The sequence below is a fragment of the Suricata suricatta genome, chromosome 11 (assembly GCF_006229205.1).
Source record: "Suricata suricatta isolate VVHF042 chromosome 11, meerkat_22Aug2017_6uvM2_HiC, whole genome shotgun sequence".
NCBI lineage: Eukaryota > Metazoa > Chordata > Mammalia > Carnivora > Herpestidae > Suricata > Suricata suricatta.
Genome location: NC_043710.1, coordinates 38,036,785 through 38,052,586, shown reverse-complemented (window position 1 = coordinate 38,052,586; position 15,802 = coordinate 38,036,785). Strand labels below are relative to the sequence as shown.

The window sequence follows — 15,802 nt, the reverse complement described above, 5'->3', positions numbered from 1 at the left end:
GATTCTCTCTCCCTCTGCCTTCCTCCCCAACTCACACACATTTTTGTGCTTGCTCTGTTTAAAATTAAAAAAAAATTTTTTTTAATTTTTAAAAAGATATGGTAGAGAAAGGAAAATTAAATCCACCTGAGAAAAAAGGTAAAGAACAGAAATCAGGCCAGTACAAAACAAAACAATAGAGAAAATTAATGAAAACAAAGTTTATTTGAAAAAGAATTGATAAACTTCTAACTAGAATTATCAAGAAGAAAAGAGAAGATACAAATTACCAATATTAGTATTGAAGGGGAACATCACTACAGATCCTATAGACAAAAAAAAATAGAGAAATAGTATGAACAGCTTTATGCCAAAAAATATGATAGTTTAGGTAAAATGGAGAAATACTCTGAAAGTTATCAAAATCAATTTAAGAAGAACTAGAAAATTTGAATATCTCTAGATCTAGTAAGGAAAATGAGTTAGTAGTTATAATCCTTTCCACAAATCAAACTTCCCACAATTAAACTACATTAATGGAGGGGTGCCTGGGTGGCTCAGTCGGTTAAGCCTCCGGCTTCGGCTCAGGTCAGATCTCACGTTCGTGGGTTCAAGCCCCGCGTCAGGCTCTGTGCTGACAGCTAGCTCAGAGCCTGGAGCCTGCTTCCGGTTCTGTGTCTCCTTCTCTCTCTGCCCCTCCCCCTCTCATGCTCTGTCTCTGTCTGTATCAAAAATAAATAAAACATTAAAAAAATTAAAATAAAATAAAATAAACTACATTAATGGGGAAGTAATACGAAGAAACTCTTAGAAGTGGACAGACCCATTTATGATATATTTTATAAAGCTGGCATTACAGTGGTATTAAACCTAAACAGATATGCCAAGAAAAGTAGACGAGTATCCCTATGAACATAGATGGAAACGTTTTTTAATTGAAGAAGATAATATAGAATGTTACATTAATTTCAGGTGGACAGTGTAGTGATTAGACATTTATATACATTACAAAATAATCACCATGGTACATCTAGGAGATGGAAACATTTTAAATAAAAAAATTAGCAAACTGAATCCAGTAATATATAAACAGGATAATAAGCTATGACCAAGTGAAGTTAATCCTAGAAAGGTAAGATAGGTTTAATATTTGAAAATTCATATAATTTATCATATTAACAGAAAAGAAAGGAAAACTATAGAATCATCTTAATAGATGCAGAAAAACTATTTGTCAGAATTTGAAACTCATTCATAAGGAAAACTCAGCAAACTAGGAAGGAAAGAAACTTTCTCACCTGGTAAAGATAAGTAGTGTCATATTTAATAATAGTTAATGAATGTTTTCCCTCTATAATTGGAAGGAAAACAAGAGATGTCCACTCCCATCACTTCTATTCACTGCTGTCTTAGGGAATCTACTAAGTGTGATAAACCAAGAAAAGGAAGTAAAAGTTTTGAAGGAAGTAAAACTGTTATTACTCCCAGATGACATGATCATGTACATATAAAATCCTAAGAAATCTGTAAAATAAATCACTATATTGCACACCTGAAACTAATATAATACTGTGTGTTAACTATAAAAAGAAATAACGGTAAAAAAATTTTTTTAAGGTATCTATAAATTAGCCATTAAAACTGCTAAACCTAAAACCTTTATCACAGTCATGGGAATAAAGGTCAAAATATGAAAATTATACTTCTTTTAGTAGTAGCCACAAACACTTCAAAATTGAAACTTAAAAAATATATACCATTTACAACCAAAATCATTAAACATGTAGGAATAAATTTAACAAAGTATGTCTAAGATATCAACACTGAAAAGTACATTACATTACCAAGAGCTGGTGCTAAAATTGACACAAATGACCCAGAATAGCCAAAATAATTTTCTTAATGAAGAATAAAGTTGAAGGATGTACACCGTCAGATTTTACTACTTAACTTAAATCTATAGTAATCAAGAAAGTGTTGTATTGGCATATGGATGCTTATCTAAATAGTGGGGCAGAATTGAAAGTCCAGAAATAAACCTACACATATATGGTTAATAGATTTTTGACAAGGATATCAAAGTAATCTTATGGGTTAGTGATACTTTTTCTTCAAGAAAGTTGAAACTATTCCTTGTGAGAGATTTCCAACACCATATCAATATATATTGATATGGGGAAAAAATGAAAATGATACCATATGGGAAAATTAATTCAAATGGAAACAAAAGTGTTTAAAGAAAATACAGGTGAAAAGATTTGGTGAAGGCAAAAATGAACCACAAAAGGAAAAAATGATTAATTGGTCATTATTAAAATCAAAAACTAGCTCTTCAAAATACACTGTTAAAAAATGAAAAAGCCTGGGGTGCCTGGGTGGGTCAGTTGGTTAAGCCTTGACTTTGGCTCAGGTCATGATCTTGTAGTTCATGAGTTTGAGCCCCGTGTTGGGCTCTGTGTTGACAGCACAGAGCCTAGAGCCTGCTTCAGATCCGGTGACTCCTCTCGCTCTCTGCTCCTCCCCCACTCACATTCTGTCTGTCTCTCTCAAAAATAGAAAAAAATAAACATAAAAAAAATTTTTTAATGGAAAAGCCACAGGGTGGTAGAAATTATTCACTATGCATATATCTCACAGGGTTTCTATCTAGAATATGTTAAGAACTCTTAAAATTCAATAATAAGAATACAACGGATACAGTTTTTTTTTTCATGAGTATCATCCTCTTACACATGAGCACACAGTCTTAGAGAGATTATGATATAATTTGGTGAAGATCGCTTAGTGCTCGCTTCAGCAGCATGTGTACTAAAATTGATGAAGATCACTTAGCTAACAATTACTAGAGAGTCTGGAGTTCAGAGATACAGCTTCAGGCTTCTAGTTCTTTCTCTACCTTGACACTCTACTTGCCTTTGAAATATACTTATGGTGCCTGGTTTGTATGTCTCTCCTTACCCCTCTCTTAAAAAAAAACAGTAATTTTTTTGACATGTATTCTTGAGAAAATTCAGATTTCTTTCCAGACTGAAGTTTTAAATATTTGTTCAGGGTGTTGCCATATTAATCAGAAACATTCTTGGACATTCACATAGTGATCAAGAGTAATTCTAATGGCCAGGGAATAAGTAAACTTTGAAAATGAAACAAACTTTGAATATGAACAGTTGCCAAGAAATTATGTAATTTGACTAGTTTTCTGAATCTGTTTAATGTACTAATTTAATTTTTTGTGATAATTTTCAGACTAAATAAACTTGAAGATACTATTATACTAATTAAAGGAAAAATTGAAGAAGTTCGTCTTCCTGTAGAAGAAGTAGATGTTATTATATCTGAGTGGATGGTAAGTGTTTGCAGAAACAACTACTTTTACTGGTTTAAGAAAAAAGAAAACAGGGAATACATTTTTTTCTGCATTTATTTACGTTTGACAAATGGCAGAATGGTGGGATTATTTTAAAAACAGCTGCAATCTTTTTATGGTTTTTCTGATATAGCACTTCTTTACTGGCCATTCATAATCTTTTTAAAAAGAGAAAATTAGCTTCTTGTAAAATCATTATAAAGGATTATTGGTTTTCTACGTTGTAAATTTGTAAAGACCTAATATGTTTGCTAAAAAGCCTCTGAGGACTAGTAATAACTTACTAGGACTGTTTCGCCAAAATTAACATGATGTTGCCACTATTGCTGTCACACTGAATGAGCTGGCTTTCTTATGTCTGGCCATGTAGTCAATATTCCTCATCACATAAAATAGAATTTATTAGCATTATTAAGATAATAAAATTAAGATACATCATGTTGCTTTAGAATTTGCTTTTGAAATCATAGGTTAAGTGCAGAATGTTTATTTTAAAGGTATATAAATGAAATTAATGGTATTTAACAGCTGATTTGACTTGTTGATATGCCAATTTGATGAAGACAAGTTAGTATTTCTAGATAAAGATTTCCTAACCATTTGGAGAGGATTTAAGCCTTTAAAAAAATTATATGATATAATATATTTTCACTAAATGAATGTATCAAAAATTTTTGAAAAGAATGCATTTTGATTTACAATTATGTATAAATTTTGAATCAACAGTAATAATTCTAGCAAAATAGGAATTTCAGGGAGCTTTTGAGATGTTCAGATTTAATGTTAGTCAATTTCACTCTAGAGTCAGTGATGGTCACTGTTGTTGGTAGTTACTCTTTTGTACATGAAAAAGTATATTCATTTTTTTTAATGCTAGGGTTGGCTCTTCATCATTCTTGATCGTAGTATCTTATACTAAAGAATTTGTATCAACATTCTGATTTTTTTTAATGAATTGAGTGAAAAGGTATGGATTTAGTTACATATAATTAAAAATCCAAAGTGTGCTAGGGTCTGGGTTGCTCCGTGGGTTAAGTGTCCAACTCTTGATTTCTGCTCATGTCTTGATGGAGCCCCTGTAGGAGCTCTGTGCTGAATGTGGAGTCTGCTTGAGATTCTCTCGCCCTCTCTTGTTGCCCCTCCCCCACTCATGCGCGGGCCACGCATGCATTCTCTCTCTCAAAATAAATAAATCTCAAAATATAAAGTACAAAAATATTTTAAAAATAAATAAAAACCCAGCATCTCCTTAAGGACAACAAAAAGCTTCTTTCAAGAAGGCACATTAGAGTCAGTTACACAGCAATAATTTAAAATACTGTATACTAAATGTTGGCTGACATCTTTATTTCTCTAGGGACCATTTTATTTTTTTTGGAAAATGCATCTCTTAAATTATTCTAAATTAGGCTATAAGCAAAATAAAGACAGACTTTACTAAACTTCCTGGCCCTCAGTTAAACATTTTTATATATATGGGTATAACTATTTGAATAATTCTTGCCCTGCCTATCAGAATTTTACTTATAGATATGAATATTATAGGAATTTTCTTTTTAAAATCCGAAATGATGATCTAGAAATATTTGGTTGAAATCTAGAGCCATTTGGCATAATAACAAAAAAGTGGCTCAATTGAGTGAATTTATAAGATCATCACATTTACAATATGAATTTTATTGAAAAGGTGATCTAGGGCTTGTTTGCCCTCAGGTGCATTTTATACTCTTCTCCTGCTTGCTTCTCTGCTGGCCGAAAGCTAACTCTGCAGGTCACTATTTCTAGACCTCAGGGACAGCCATCTTTCACAGGGTTTGGGAAACCCAATGGGATACATGGAAGATTTCAGAAGGGGAGAAGCCAGGACATTTCTTTGCTTTTGTTTGCCTCTAGTTATATTGCTGGCAGAATCTATTTCTTTTGTGACTCCAATTCCCACTCATAATCCCAATGTCCACTGTGTGACTCTGGCCCTGGACTCTTGCAGCACTGCTTCTTCCTTCTGTCTCTCTAGCCTAGCATGTTAGTTATTTTCTGGTGTCATTGACATCTGGGTGTCTCACTTTCTTCTTGATGACTTCCTTTGTGTAACCAACTTCCTGCATTAATTTTTCTCTATTTTCATAGCCTGTGGTTTCTGTTCTCCTAGACTCTAATTGATGTAGAGGGTACCTTTCATTTTGGAGGATTGATCAGGTGTAATCTCTTTGTGTTTGTAACACAAACAATACTGAGTCACTGGAACCTGAAGTGAAAGCCAGTTGTTTGGAACCATGGTGCTTTCAGAAGCCCTTCACTTAGGGAAATAAATCAGTGTATTCAGGACGTGTTACCTAAGAACTTTCCTTATTCCTCCTCAAAAACATGTAACTGAAGAGTTTGCATTATCTTACCGTTTCTACTTTTTTTAAGCATCAGTGGAGTTGAAGTTTAGCAGATTGTGTTAATTGCACTGGGTGGAGCATTAGACACTAATTTATGGCAGTTATTCTAAGGCAATGAACTTTGGATGGCTTTATTTTTCTAGTGATATTTGCATTAAGCTTTTTAAGTAGGCTTGTACTGGAAAGTTTTGAGTCAACTTCGTAAATTGGCAATATCATTTATAGTACCTTCTAAATCCTGTCAGTTCCCTCCTAACTTGGGTATTTCTAGTAGGATTTCTGAGCTGCATAGCTGGAAAACTCCAATTATGTAAGTAATTAAACAAGGAGCAGGTAGGCTTTCTAAAACATCCAACATTTTTCACTTATTCTTACTTGGGCTGAAATGGGTAAATAAATGGCTATTTTCAATCCATTTTAAAGCCACATTTTCATAAACCAGCATTTTAAAATTAAAATACACTGCATAGAATCCTGTTTTTGATTTTTTTTTTTTACATATAATGGTAAGGATGCAAAAATCTAGAAAAAACACAATTTTAAGCCATAAGTTACATTTTTTTTCTCCATTTAAAAAAGTATTTTGACCAAGGAAGGACTAAAAGAAATACACCCGCATAGTCGGGCACAGATGTTTAATGGACTTGTGCTGTAGTGTAGCGCCGTAGGCATCCTGTATGTGCATCTGTTCTCTTCTCCTGTGGTCCACTAACTGTTCCATGTTAAGCTAGATATGTTTTCTGTCTACAACTATTCATGAACTTTGCCTTTATTTTTGAAGATGTTCTTAGTTAAGAATGTAATTTTGAAAGCCAGATCATTGTTGTTAGCATATTAGTTAGTAAACTATCACTTGTCTCTTAATATTAATGAATTTCCAGATTTAGGCCTCCCTTCAGTTTTACCTTTTTATTTTTATTGAATGGAATTTCTATTTGATAAAAAGATTAGTTAAATAACATATTAAATATCATTTAAATCAGTTTAATCTCTACAAGATGTTAATATTTATGCCTGTATCTCTTCATTTTTCATATTTTACTGTACCAATAGAGCCCTTCTTTGTGACATCTTATTTCTGATTGCCTAATAAAACTGTTCAAAATGGGGCACCTAGATGGCTCATCAGATAAGCGTGTGGCTTTAGTTCAGGTCATGATCTCACTGTTCGTGAGTTTGACCCCCACCTCGGCTCTCTGCTGTTAGCGTGGAGCCTGCTTTGGATCATCACTTTCCCTCTCTCTCTACCCCTCCCCCACATGCTTGCTCTCTATCTCTCTCTCTCTCTCTCTCTCTCTCAAAAATAAACTTAAAAAAAAAGCTATTCAAAGCAAGCATCACCAATTCTGTGCTATAAACCAGTTAAGCCAGATTGACTCATTTGGTATTGGCTGTTTTCCATCTGTTTTTGGTATGACCTCCCTACAAGTACATAGATAACATCCTTGCCTCACATGGTACAATTGCCTATGATGATTCTTGTTTGCACCTTTTTTTTTCTGTCATCAGGATTATCAGCAGAATTGCACAGTAGGTGAGCTTTATATTTCATTGTCATGATCATTCATGACATACATTCAAATTGTCTAAGTCCTTTGTAATTTTTCTATCTGGGCTTGGTTTTCACAGAAGCTACCTAAATAATATGCCCACACTCACATGATGGGTATCTTTTGTTCAGATTTAATACTCTTTCTAGTTGATAAATAGTGTGTTTCAGAATATAATGTAAAAACATGGCTGTGATTTGGCTTATCAGCGATCTTAAATTGACCATGAACCTGTCATAGGTCACATTTTCGACTAGTGGATGTTGAAATGTTTTTGTTGACTTTAGTTTGGTCTGACAAGAAAGCCATGCTGTTTCAGCCAATGGCCATGAGGATAGGTGGCCTTTCCTGATCTCTTTTTAACAACATAAATTTTCACTTACACAGGCATTTTTTTGCCTTTCTTCTTTTGACAAGAAATATGCTTATGACCTAAATTTAAGAATTTTAAAAAGTTCTTACATTTTTCTTCTTTTACATATATTATTCTGAAAACTTTAAGCTAAATAAATTTTACAAATTTAGTATGTATTGTTTATTTATTTAAAATATTTTCTGGGGGTGCCTGGGTGGTTCTGTTGATTAAGCATCCAACTTCTGCTTAGGTCATGATCTTGCAGTAAGTGTGTTAGAGCCCCCATGTCGGGCTCTGTGTCGGCATCTCTCTCTCTTTCTCTCTCTCTCTCTCTCTCTCTCTCTGTCCCTTCCCTACTTGCACTCTGTCTCTATCTCAAAAATAAATAAATGTTAAAAATTTTTTTTCTGAAATAATTTCATATGTTTAGTGGTTCAAGATAAGACATATAACTTACTTCCTCCTTAACTCTATACCTCTTAACATTTTTTTCTTGCATTTTTTTCCTTTGTTGTTCTATTAGAGAAAAACAAGAGACACCTTCCATTAGAGAAAAACAAGAGACACCTTTTCACTGTAGGATTTCTTGTACTTAAAAGAATTAGTGAAAATAAAAATTAATAATAAAAATATCACCAGATTTGAAAAACAAAAATAAGTGACAAAGTTACATAAAATGAGCTCTTCAAAATGTTGTTTTGATGACAGAGATCACTATTGTTCTAATGTCTTTTATTTCTATTTTTTTAAGTGTTCACTTATTTTTAAGAGAGAGAGAGAGTGCATGAGCAGGGGAGGGGCAGAGAGAGAATGAGACAGATAATCTGAAGCAGGCTTCACAAGGTCAGCTCAAAGCACAATGTGGGGCTCAAACCCACGAACCGTGAGACATGACCCTAGCCAAAGTCAGACACTCAGCCAACGGAGCCCCTATTTCTGTTTCTGTTATCATGCGTTTTTAGTGTATTTCTGGCAGAAACAATTTGCTCCTTAATGGAAGATAATGAGGATTTGTGAGAGCAAAATATGTATTAACAAATTGTCTTATTTCTCTTACTGTGTTTTATCTTCCCTGTCTAGCAGACTCCTAGTAGTTCTTTTGAGACTCATCTCAGACTTCACCCCCATGAAGCTTTCTGATTTATTCCTTGATCACATATAAAATCTCTTTTCTCTCTCAATTATACTTCATCTTAAGGTTCTATTTTCAGGTTTTTGCAGTGTATTGTAATTAATTGTTGATGTACCTTTTTCTGTTCTTTGAAGATAGGAAGCCAGGATTTACTTGGTGTGGCCAGACTCTATCATAGGGCTTAGCATTAGTGAATGATGACGGAATGTATATAAGAAAACTTCCCCACATAGAAATTCACTAGCCAAAGATATGACCTTATATATAATTTTATGCGTAGCATATAAAGCCAGGGAGGTAGCATATGACAGGGACTTAGGTGAAGAACATTCTTCAGCACTTTCCCCTTGGTTCATGAGTTGTTTGTTAAGCCACACGACCCTCTGTTTTCATGGCTAGCATTTATTTATTGACCTTGCCTATAATTAGTGCAAAGAAGTATGAAAATCAACTGATAGATGTAGATTATTAGGGTTGGGGATACTTTTAGTGTGTTCTTAATGTTAATTAAAATTATTATATGTATGTTTCAAGCAAAATTCTGTTTGTTCCTAGTATACAATTTTTAGGTAATGCTAATTAATTTGTAAATCTTATAAGTATAAAATACACTTTTTATAGTAATATTTTTGAGTACTATAAATATTAACAGGGAGATAGTTACAGTACTTGAACAATGAAAGGAAAATTGTGGTTTATAAGATTTTTTTTTATGGATGTGCTGTCTTCTGGATTAAAAATAAAATGAAAACTAAGAAAATAAAAATGTAATTAAGAATAGGTCCCTTATGTATAATTATTTCAGTTTTATAATGTTTACACTTATCTGAGCTCTTAACTATTTCCCAGCCTCTCCTTTATTTAATAGTAATATTTATTTAAATTAGAATTCACATCACACTCTGTGGCCATTTTATTTCATTCTCTAGCAAGGAGAACATTTTGTAATAGTAGAACCTTGGGATCTATAGAGAACATGTAACCATTTGAGAAATCCTTAAAGTGGTCTCAGGCTATTTTATAGTTGCAGGTACATTGAAAAGGTTAGTAACATACATTCAAATGTATGCTCTTTTTTTGTATGCTTGATACGAATCTAAGTGAAAATATTTAGTGCTTTAAGCAAAGTTGTTTATATTGAAACATTGTGTGTTAGGGGGAAATTTTAGTTGAGGTGTTTTATATCATTTTCATCAGATTTCTGGAGATTACCTTTGCCAGGAGATTTGGTACATCATGTGTGATTGATTCGATTGTATTTATTTGCTATGTGGCCCTATGTTATTCCTGATGCCATATTCCATTTTAATGTGCTTCCGTTATGGCCTGTTATGAACTGCTTTTTTAGTAAATCTTTTTGTTCAGTAAGTAAATTATTCTGATGATGAAGATAAAGAGGATAAGTTATTCAGGAATAGGAGTCAGTTGCCCTTATGAAAATTTCTCAGTTAAGCTAGTCAGAGAACATGAAATATTTGTTAGTTTTGATCTCAAACTCTGAAATTACATAGCAGTTTGTGAATTTTTCAGTAATAGTGTTTACTTCTACCTCATAGTGAAAGAAAGCTCCTAAAATTTAGTTTGCATTTTCAGACAATTGGGCATTTAATACACACGGGTTTTCCTGTGTAACTGAGTTGGCACAGTTCTAATTATAATAATTAGTGTGAAGTAGTTCTATTTAAAAATTACCCATGAGTAGATGCTTGATTCACAAGCCTTAAGTAATCATATAAATGCCGCCAATTTGTAGTACAGAAAACTTGTTCCTGTGCTTCCACTGGATTTAGAGAGCTGACAGTCATGCATTTGGGAAGTAACAGACTAGATATGGTATGAAGATTTGGGATAGAAAAAGCATTATTTATATTTTTTTGGAGTGGAATATAAAACTCTCAAAATTTTAAGATAAAATATTAGCCTTCATAGCTATTTGAGCCCTTGCAGGGCTGATTTTATTAAGTCCTTCCTAGTTCCTTGGGAATTTCAGTTCATTCTCTTTTGCCTTTAGAGATACTTCAAGGGACAAGTTTAAGAAGCCATGACTGTGGTGCCTGGGTGGCTTAGTCTGTTAAGTGCCCGACTTTAGCTCAGGTCATGATCTCATGGTTTGTCAGTTTGAGCCCCATGTCAGGCTCTGTGCTTACCGCTCAGAGCCTGGAGTCTGCTTCAGATTCTGGGTCTCCCCCTCTCTCTGCCCCTCCCCCACTTCCTCTCTCTCTCTCTCTCTCTCTCTCTCTCTCTCTCTCTCTCTCTCTCTCCCTCCCTCTCTCCCTCTCCCTCTCCCTCTCCCTCTCCCTCTCTCCCTCTCTCCCTCTCTCCCTCTCTCCCTCTCTCCCTCTCTCCCTCTCTCCAAAATAAATAAATGTTCAAAATAAAAAAAATTAAGTCATGACTTACAGTGCTCTTTGAAATTGAATCAAAAAGGCTTGATGAAGATAATTGTCCTCTTCAGTTTTCTTTGAGTATAGATAGATCTTTCACATGTTATACTGTCTATAATAGTCTCCAAATTGGCAAAGTTTACACGGCAGGACTATGAAGTCATTGTTTATTTAGGTTAAGTGAGAATTTTAGGGCAGGAGTTAGTTATAGTAAATGTTGGTCTGTTCTCATGAATAGTTTTTCTAATCTGTTCTTGGAAGATTACTTATTTTGAGTAAATTTTTCAGTAGTGGTGATACATTGATTTGGTCCACTCCATTTTCCATTCTCTTCTCTGTATCCTTTTTTAATACTAGAATATTTATTTGGGAATACCCAATTTAAAGTAACTTGAAGTTAAATGAATGTGAAGCTAGTTGACCTTTCCAGGGATTCAGTCTGCAGCCTTATTTTTATTCATATGTGGTACTATCTAATCAAAGTACATGACCAGAGAGAAACTCAAGGCTTAATCTGTTCCCTGTTACCAGGAAATAACATGTAAGTTGTCTTGATCAGTTTTGCTAAGGATTTGTCCCTTACTGCTCTTTTCAAAAAACCCAAATTGTGGTTTTTCTTTATCAACATCTTTTTCTATTGTCTTGATTTCCACTTCAATCTTTATTATTTCCTTATATTCTCTTAGAGTTTGATTTGCTGCCCTTTTTCTACCTTACTGAAATGGAAGCTGAGGGGCACCTGAGTGGCTTAGTCAGTTAAGCGTCCGACTTCGGCTCAGGTTATGATCTTTCTCACAAGTTCAAGCTCCTCATTGGTCTCTGTGCTAACAGCTCAGAGCTTGGAGCCTGCTTCGGACTCTGTTTCTCTCCTCTCTCTCTCTCTCTCTCTCTCTCTCTCTCTCTCTCTCTCTCTCTCTCTCCACACCCCTCCCCCGTCCACTTGCACATGCTCTCTCATTCTCTCAAAAATAAAAACATTATTAAAATTTTTTTTAAATGGAAACCTACATCATTGATTTTCAGCTTTTCTTTTTCTAATATTTGGCATTTGAAGCCAATACTTTCTTTTTATATATATACTTTTTTATTTTATTTATTTGAGAGCGTGAGTGTGAATGTGGGAGAGAGGCAGAGGGAGAGAGAGAAAAAGAATCCTAAGCATGCTTAATGTTCAGCATGGAGCCTGAGGCTTGGGACTTGATCTCCCCACCTTGGGATCATTACCTGAGACAAAATAAAGTCAGAAGCTCAACTGACTGACCACCGAGGCACCCCAAGGCCAATATTTTAAGTACTGATTTAGCTGAATCCTACATTCAAGTGATTTCTAAAAATAGTTCTAAGTATTACTTTTTTTAATTATTGTTCTTCATGCTATTATTAAAGAAAGTACTCAAGTTCACTCAAGTACTGTCATATTTGAGAAATAATCTACCAGTAGAAAGACAAAGGCATTGGTACTTTTGCCTTCCACATAAGTTGACTAAGTGCTGTAAGGAACCCTTATTACGGAACCAGTAAGCCCTGAAGAACACACATTTTACGTATTTTCTTATGTATATTAGTTTTGGTGTTATTCCCTCTTATTGTTCTGTGTGACGACTGTGTTTTGGAAGAGAAAGAACGCACTTTTCTTGTTAAATAAGCATTAAACGAGAATGTGATGCACGTCACAGGCAATAGCTAGGCGACTGCAGAGACGGAGATCTCATTCTTGTATCCCTGCAGAAACAACTAACGCATTACAGGCATGTTCCCAAGATAAAAAACAATAAATACTGTGGCTATTTTAATTGCCAGTTTTTCCATTTCATTTTGTAATCAGAGGAAAATTCTGGAGTGCAATTATGTAAGAATTTGAGAGGGAGTACATAACTCAGATATTAATAATGTTTAAGAATTAAGAGTTCTGAGATTCTCTGTGTTTATGGCTCATTTTGGCAAAATTTCTTTTGCTTCTCTTTCTCTTGGGGATTTTTATCTTTTTTATTATTTTCCTGAAAGTGTTCTAGATTTATTCTAGTTTCCAGTTTGTTGTTAAGAGTTCTTCCCCTGTCTTCTGCCTCTCCTGGTTTCTGGGCACATATTAGAATTTTACTCTGTCTCCTTTGAAGTTAGATGTAGCCCTGTGACTTACTTTGGGCAGTGAAAGTCATATCCAGACCGAATGTTTAACAGCCAGTACACAATTTGCCACATCCCCTTTCTATGCATCATTGATTGTGGAAGCATGTATTAATATGAACATTCTGTCAGCGTGACTCCTGGGTAATTATAATAAGCAATGACTCTTGTCAGCCTGTGATGTAAGAAATAAATCTTTTTTGTTTAAAGTGATGATTTGGATATTGTTCATTAATGTAGGATAACCTAGCTTGTCTTGATAATTGTCTATTACTGCAGCATGTGCTTTTCATTGCACTGTTTTTTTGATGTGATTTGACGAGTAGACATTCTTAACATTTAATGTATTAGAATTCTTTTATCATGAGTTTTTGTATCTTGTTTATAATAAATCTTTCTAGAATTGCTATTACACATTTATTAGTCTCCTCTATCTTCTATGCCTCTTACACTCCTTTGTATTTTCTATTGTTTTGACTTTTGGGGCTGCCTTCTGGATAACTTCTTCAGTTCAGTCTACCAGTTCACTAATTTTTTCTGAAGCTCTTTCTAGTTATCTCTTAAACTCATTTATTGAGTTTTTTTAATTTCAATAAATTTTTTTTCACTTCTAGAAATTCTCTTAGGGTCTTTTAAATTTTTGCTTGCTTGTTATTATCTTAAAGCCAGTTTTAATCTCTTGAGTCATAAACAGTATCAGAGAGTTTGCAGGTCTGTTTTTGCTGATTGTTGTTTCTACTAGCCTTTATTCATGATGCTTGGTGCTTGGTACTTGTTTATTTGAGTGTTTAGTACTGTTGGATATTCTGCTATATATATAAGGCTTTACCTGTGGAAAATTCTTTGATGCTTGGGTTTTACCCCAAATGATTTGTATTCATTCTTGCTCTGTACCTGGGACATATACAAATGCAGACCACTGTTACTTACTGTTTTTGATTTTTAAAAACACTTTATTAGGGAAAATTTCCAGTGTAAAAAATTAAAAATAAATGTTTCAGTGAACAATTGGACCTATCACCCAGCCTCAACAATTATAAGTGTTTGCCATTTTTCTTTTATTTATCTTTGTGCTATTATGTATTTTTTGCTATCTTTAGTCAATAAGTACTTATAAAATGTATGCTTATTATGCCTTTATGCATTATGTTATGGAGCCTATGCATTACCAATGTAGCCACAAATTCATATTACAAAATATTCTTAATATACAGTCTGTTCACATTTCCCTGATTTTTTCATAAATTTTATATACATTTTTTAACTTTCAATTTGTTTGAATCAGGATCTGAGTTATGTCTACATGTTGCATTTGATTAATTTGTTTAATAAATTTTTTTGATTAAGCTTTTTATTTGAGATAATTGTAGGTTATCACATGTGGTAGTAAGAAATAGTACAGAGAGATGTCTTATTTATTCATTAGTACAAGGAGCCCTCCTGCTATCCTCTTTCCTCTTCCCTACCCTTGATATCTGGCAACCACCAGTCTTTCCTCAGTTTCTATAATTTTGTCATTTCAAGAATGAATCATAAAGGATGTGACCCTTTTGGATTAGCTTTTTTCCCTTAGCCCAGAGAGTCATCCAAATTATTGTACATATCAATAATCTCTTCCTTATTTTTGAGTAGTATTCCATGGTATGGATATACCAGAGTATTTTAAGCATTTAACTTTTGAAGAATATTTAGTCTGGGGCTATTACAAATAAAGCTGTATGAACATTTGTATATGTATATTTGTATATACATTTGTGTGAACATAGGTCTTCATTTCTCTCATATATATGTATACCTATATATGCCCAAGACTGTAGTAGCTAGTCAAATGGTAGTTGCATATTTAATTCCATAAGGAACTGCCAAACTGCTTTCCAGATGAGCTGTACCATTTTATTTTCTTACCACCAATATGACTGTTCCACTGGCAACATCCATCTACATTCTTGCCAATATATATTGTCACTGGTTTTTGTTGAAGCCATTCTGATAGGTGTGTAGTGATTTCTCACCTGATTTTAATTTGCATTTCCCTAATGGCTAATGATGTTAAACATCTTTTCATATACATATTTGCCTTCTGTATCTTTACTTCAGTAAAATGTCTATTTATGTCTTTTGCTCATTTTCTAATCGGATTGTTGATTTGCTGCTGAGTTTGATAGTTCTTTTTTGCAAGTTCTTTATTAGATTTGTGGCTTGCAAATATTTTTTTCCAATCTGTAGCCAGTCCCCTAACAAGGCCTTTCACGGAAGTTTTTCATTTTGATGAAGCCCAGTTTATCAATTTGTATTTTATGGATCATGCTTTTGGTATCAAGTGTAAAATCTATAGTCTATAAGTTCACCTCCTCCCTTTTTTTCATGCCATTCTTTGAAGAAACTGGGTCAGTTACCCTGTAGAATTTTCCACATTCTAGATTTTGATGATTGCATCCTCATGGTGTCATTTAACATGTTTTTCTATCCCTTGTATTTCTTGTAAACCAGAAATATGAGGTCTAGAAATGGAGGTTTGACAAATTAA

General features: G+C 33.8%; 1 protein-coding gene across 1 annotated transcript in view; it reads left to right on the top strand.

Moving 5' to 3' along the window:
- Window positions 1–15,802, top strand: part of PRMT3 (protein arginine methyltransferase 3) — a 122,624-nt gene that overhangs the window by 38,953 nt on the left and 67,869 nt on the right. The window contains exon 10 of the mRNA XM_029914898.1: window positions 3,226–3,325. Coding sequence (XP_029770758.1) covers window positions 3,226–3,325 — 100 coding nt within the window. The remainder of the gene's footprint in view (window positions 1–3,225; window positions 3,326–15,802) is intronic.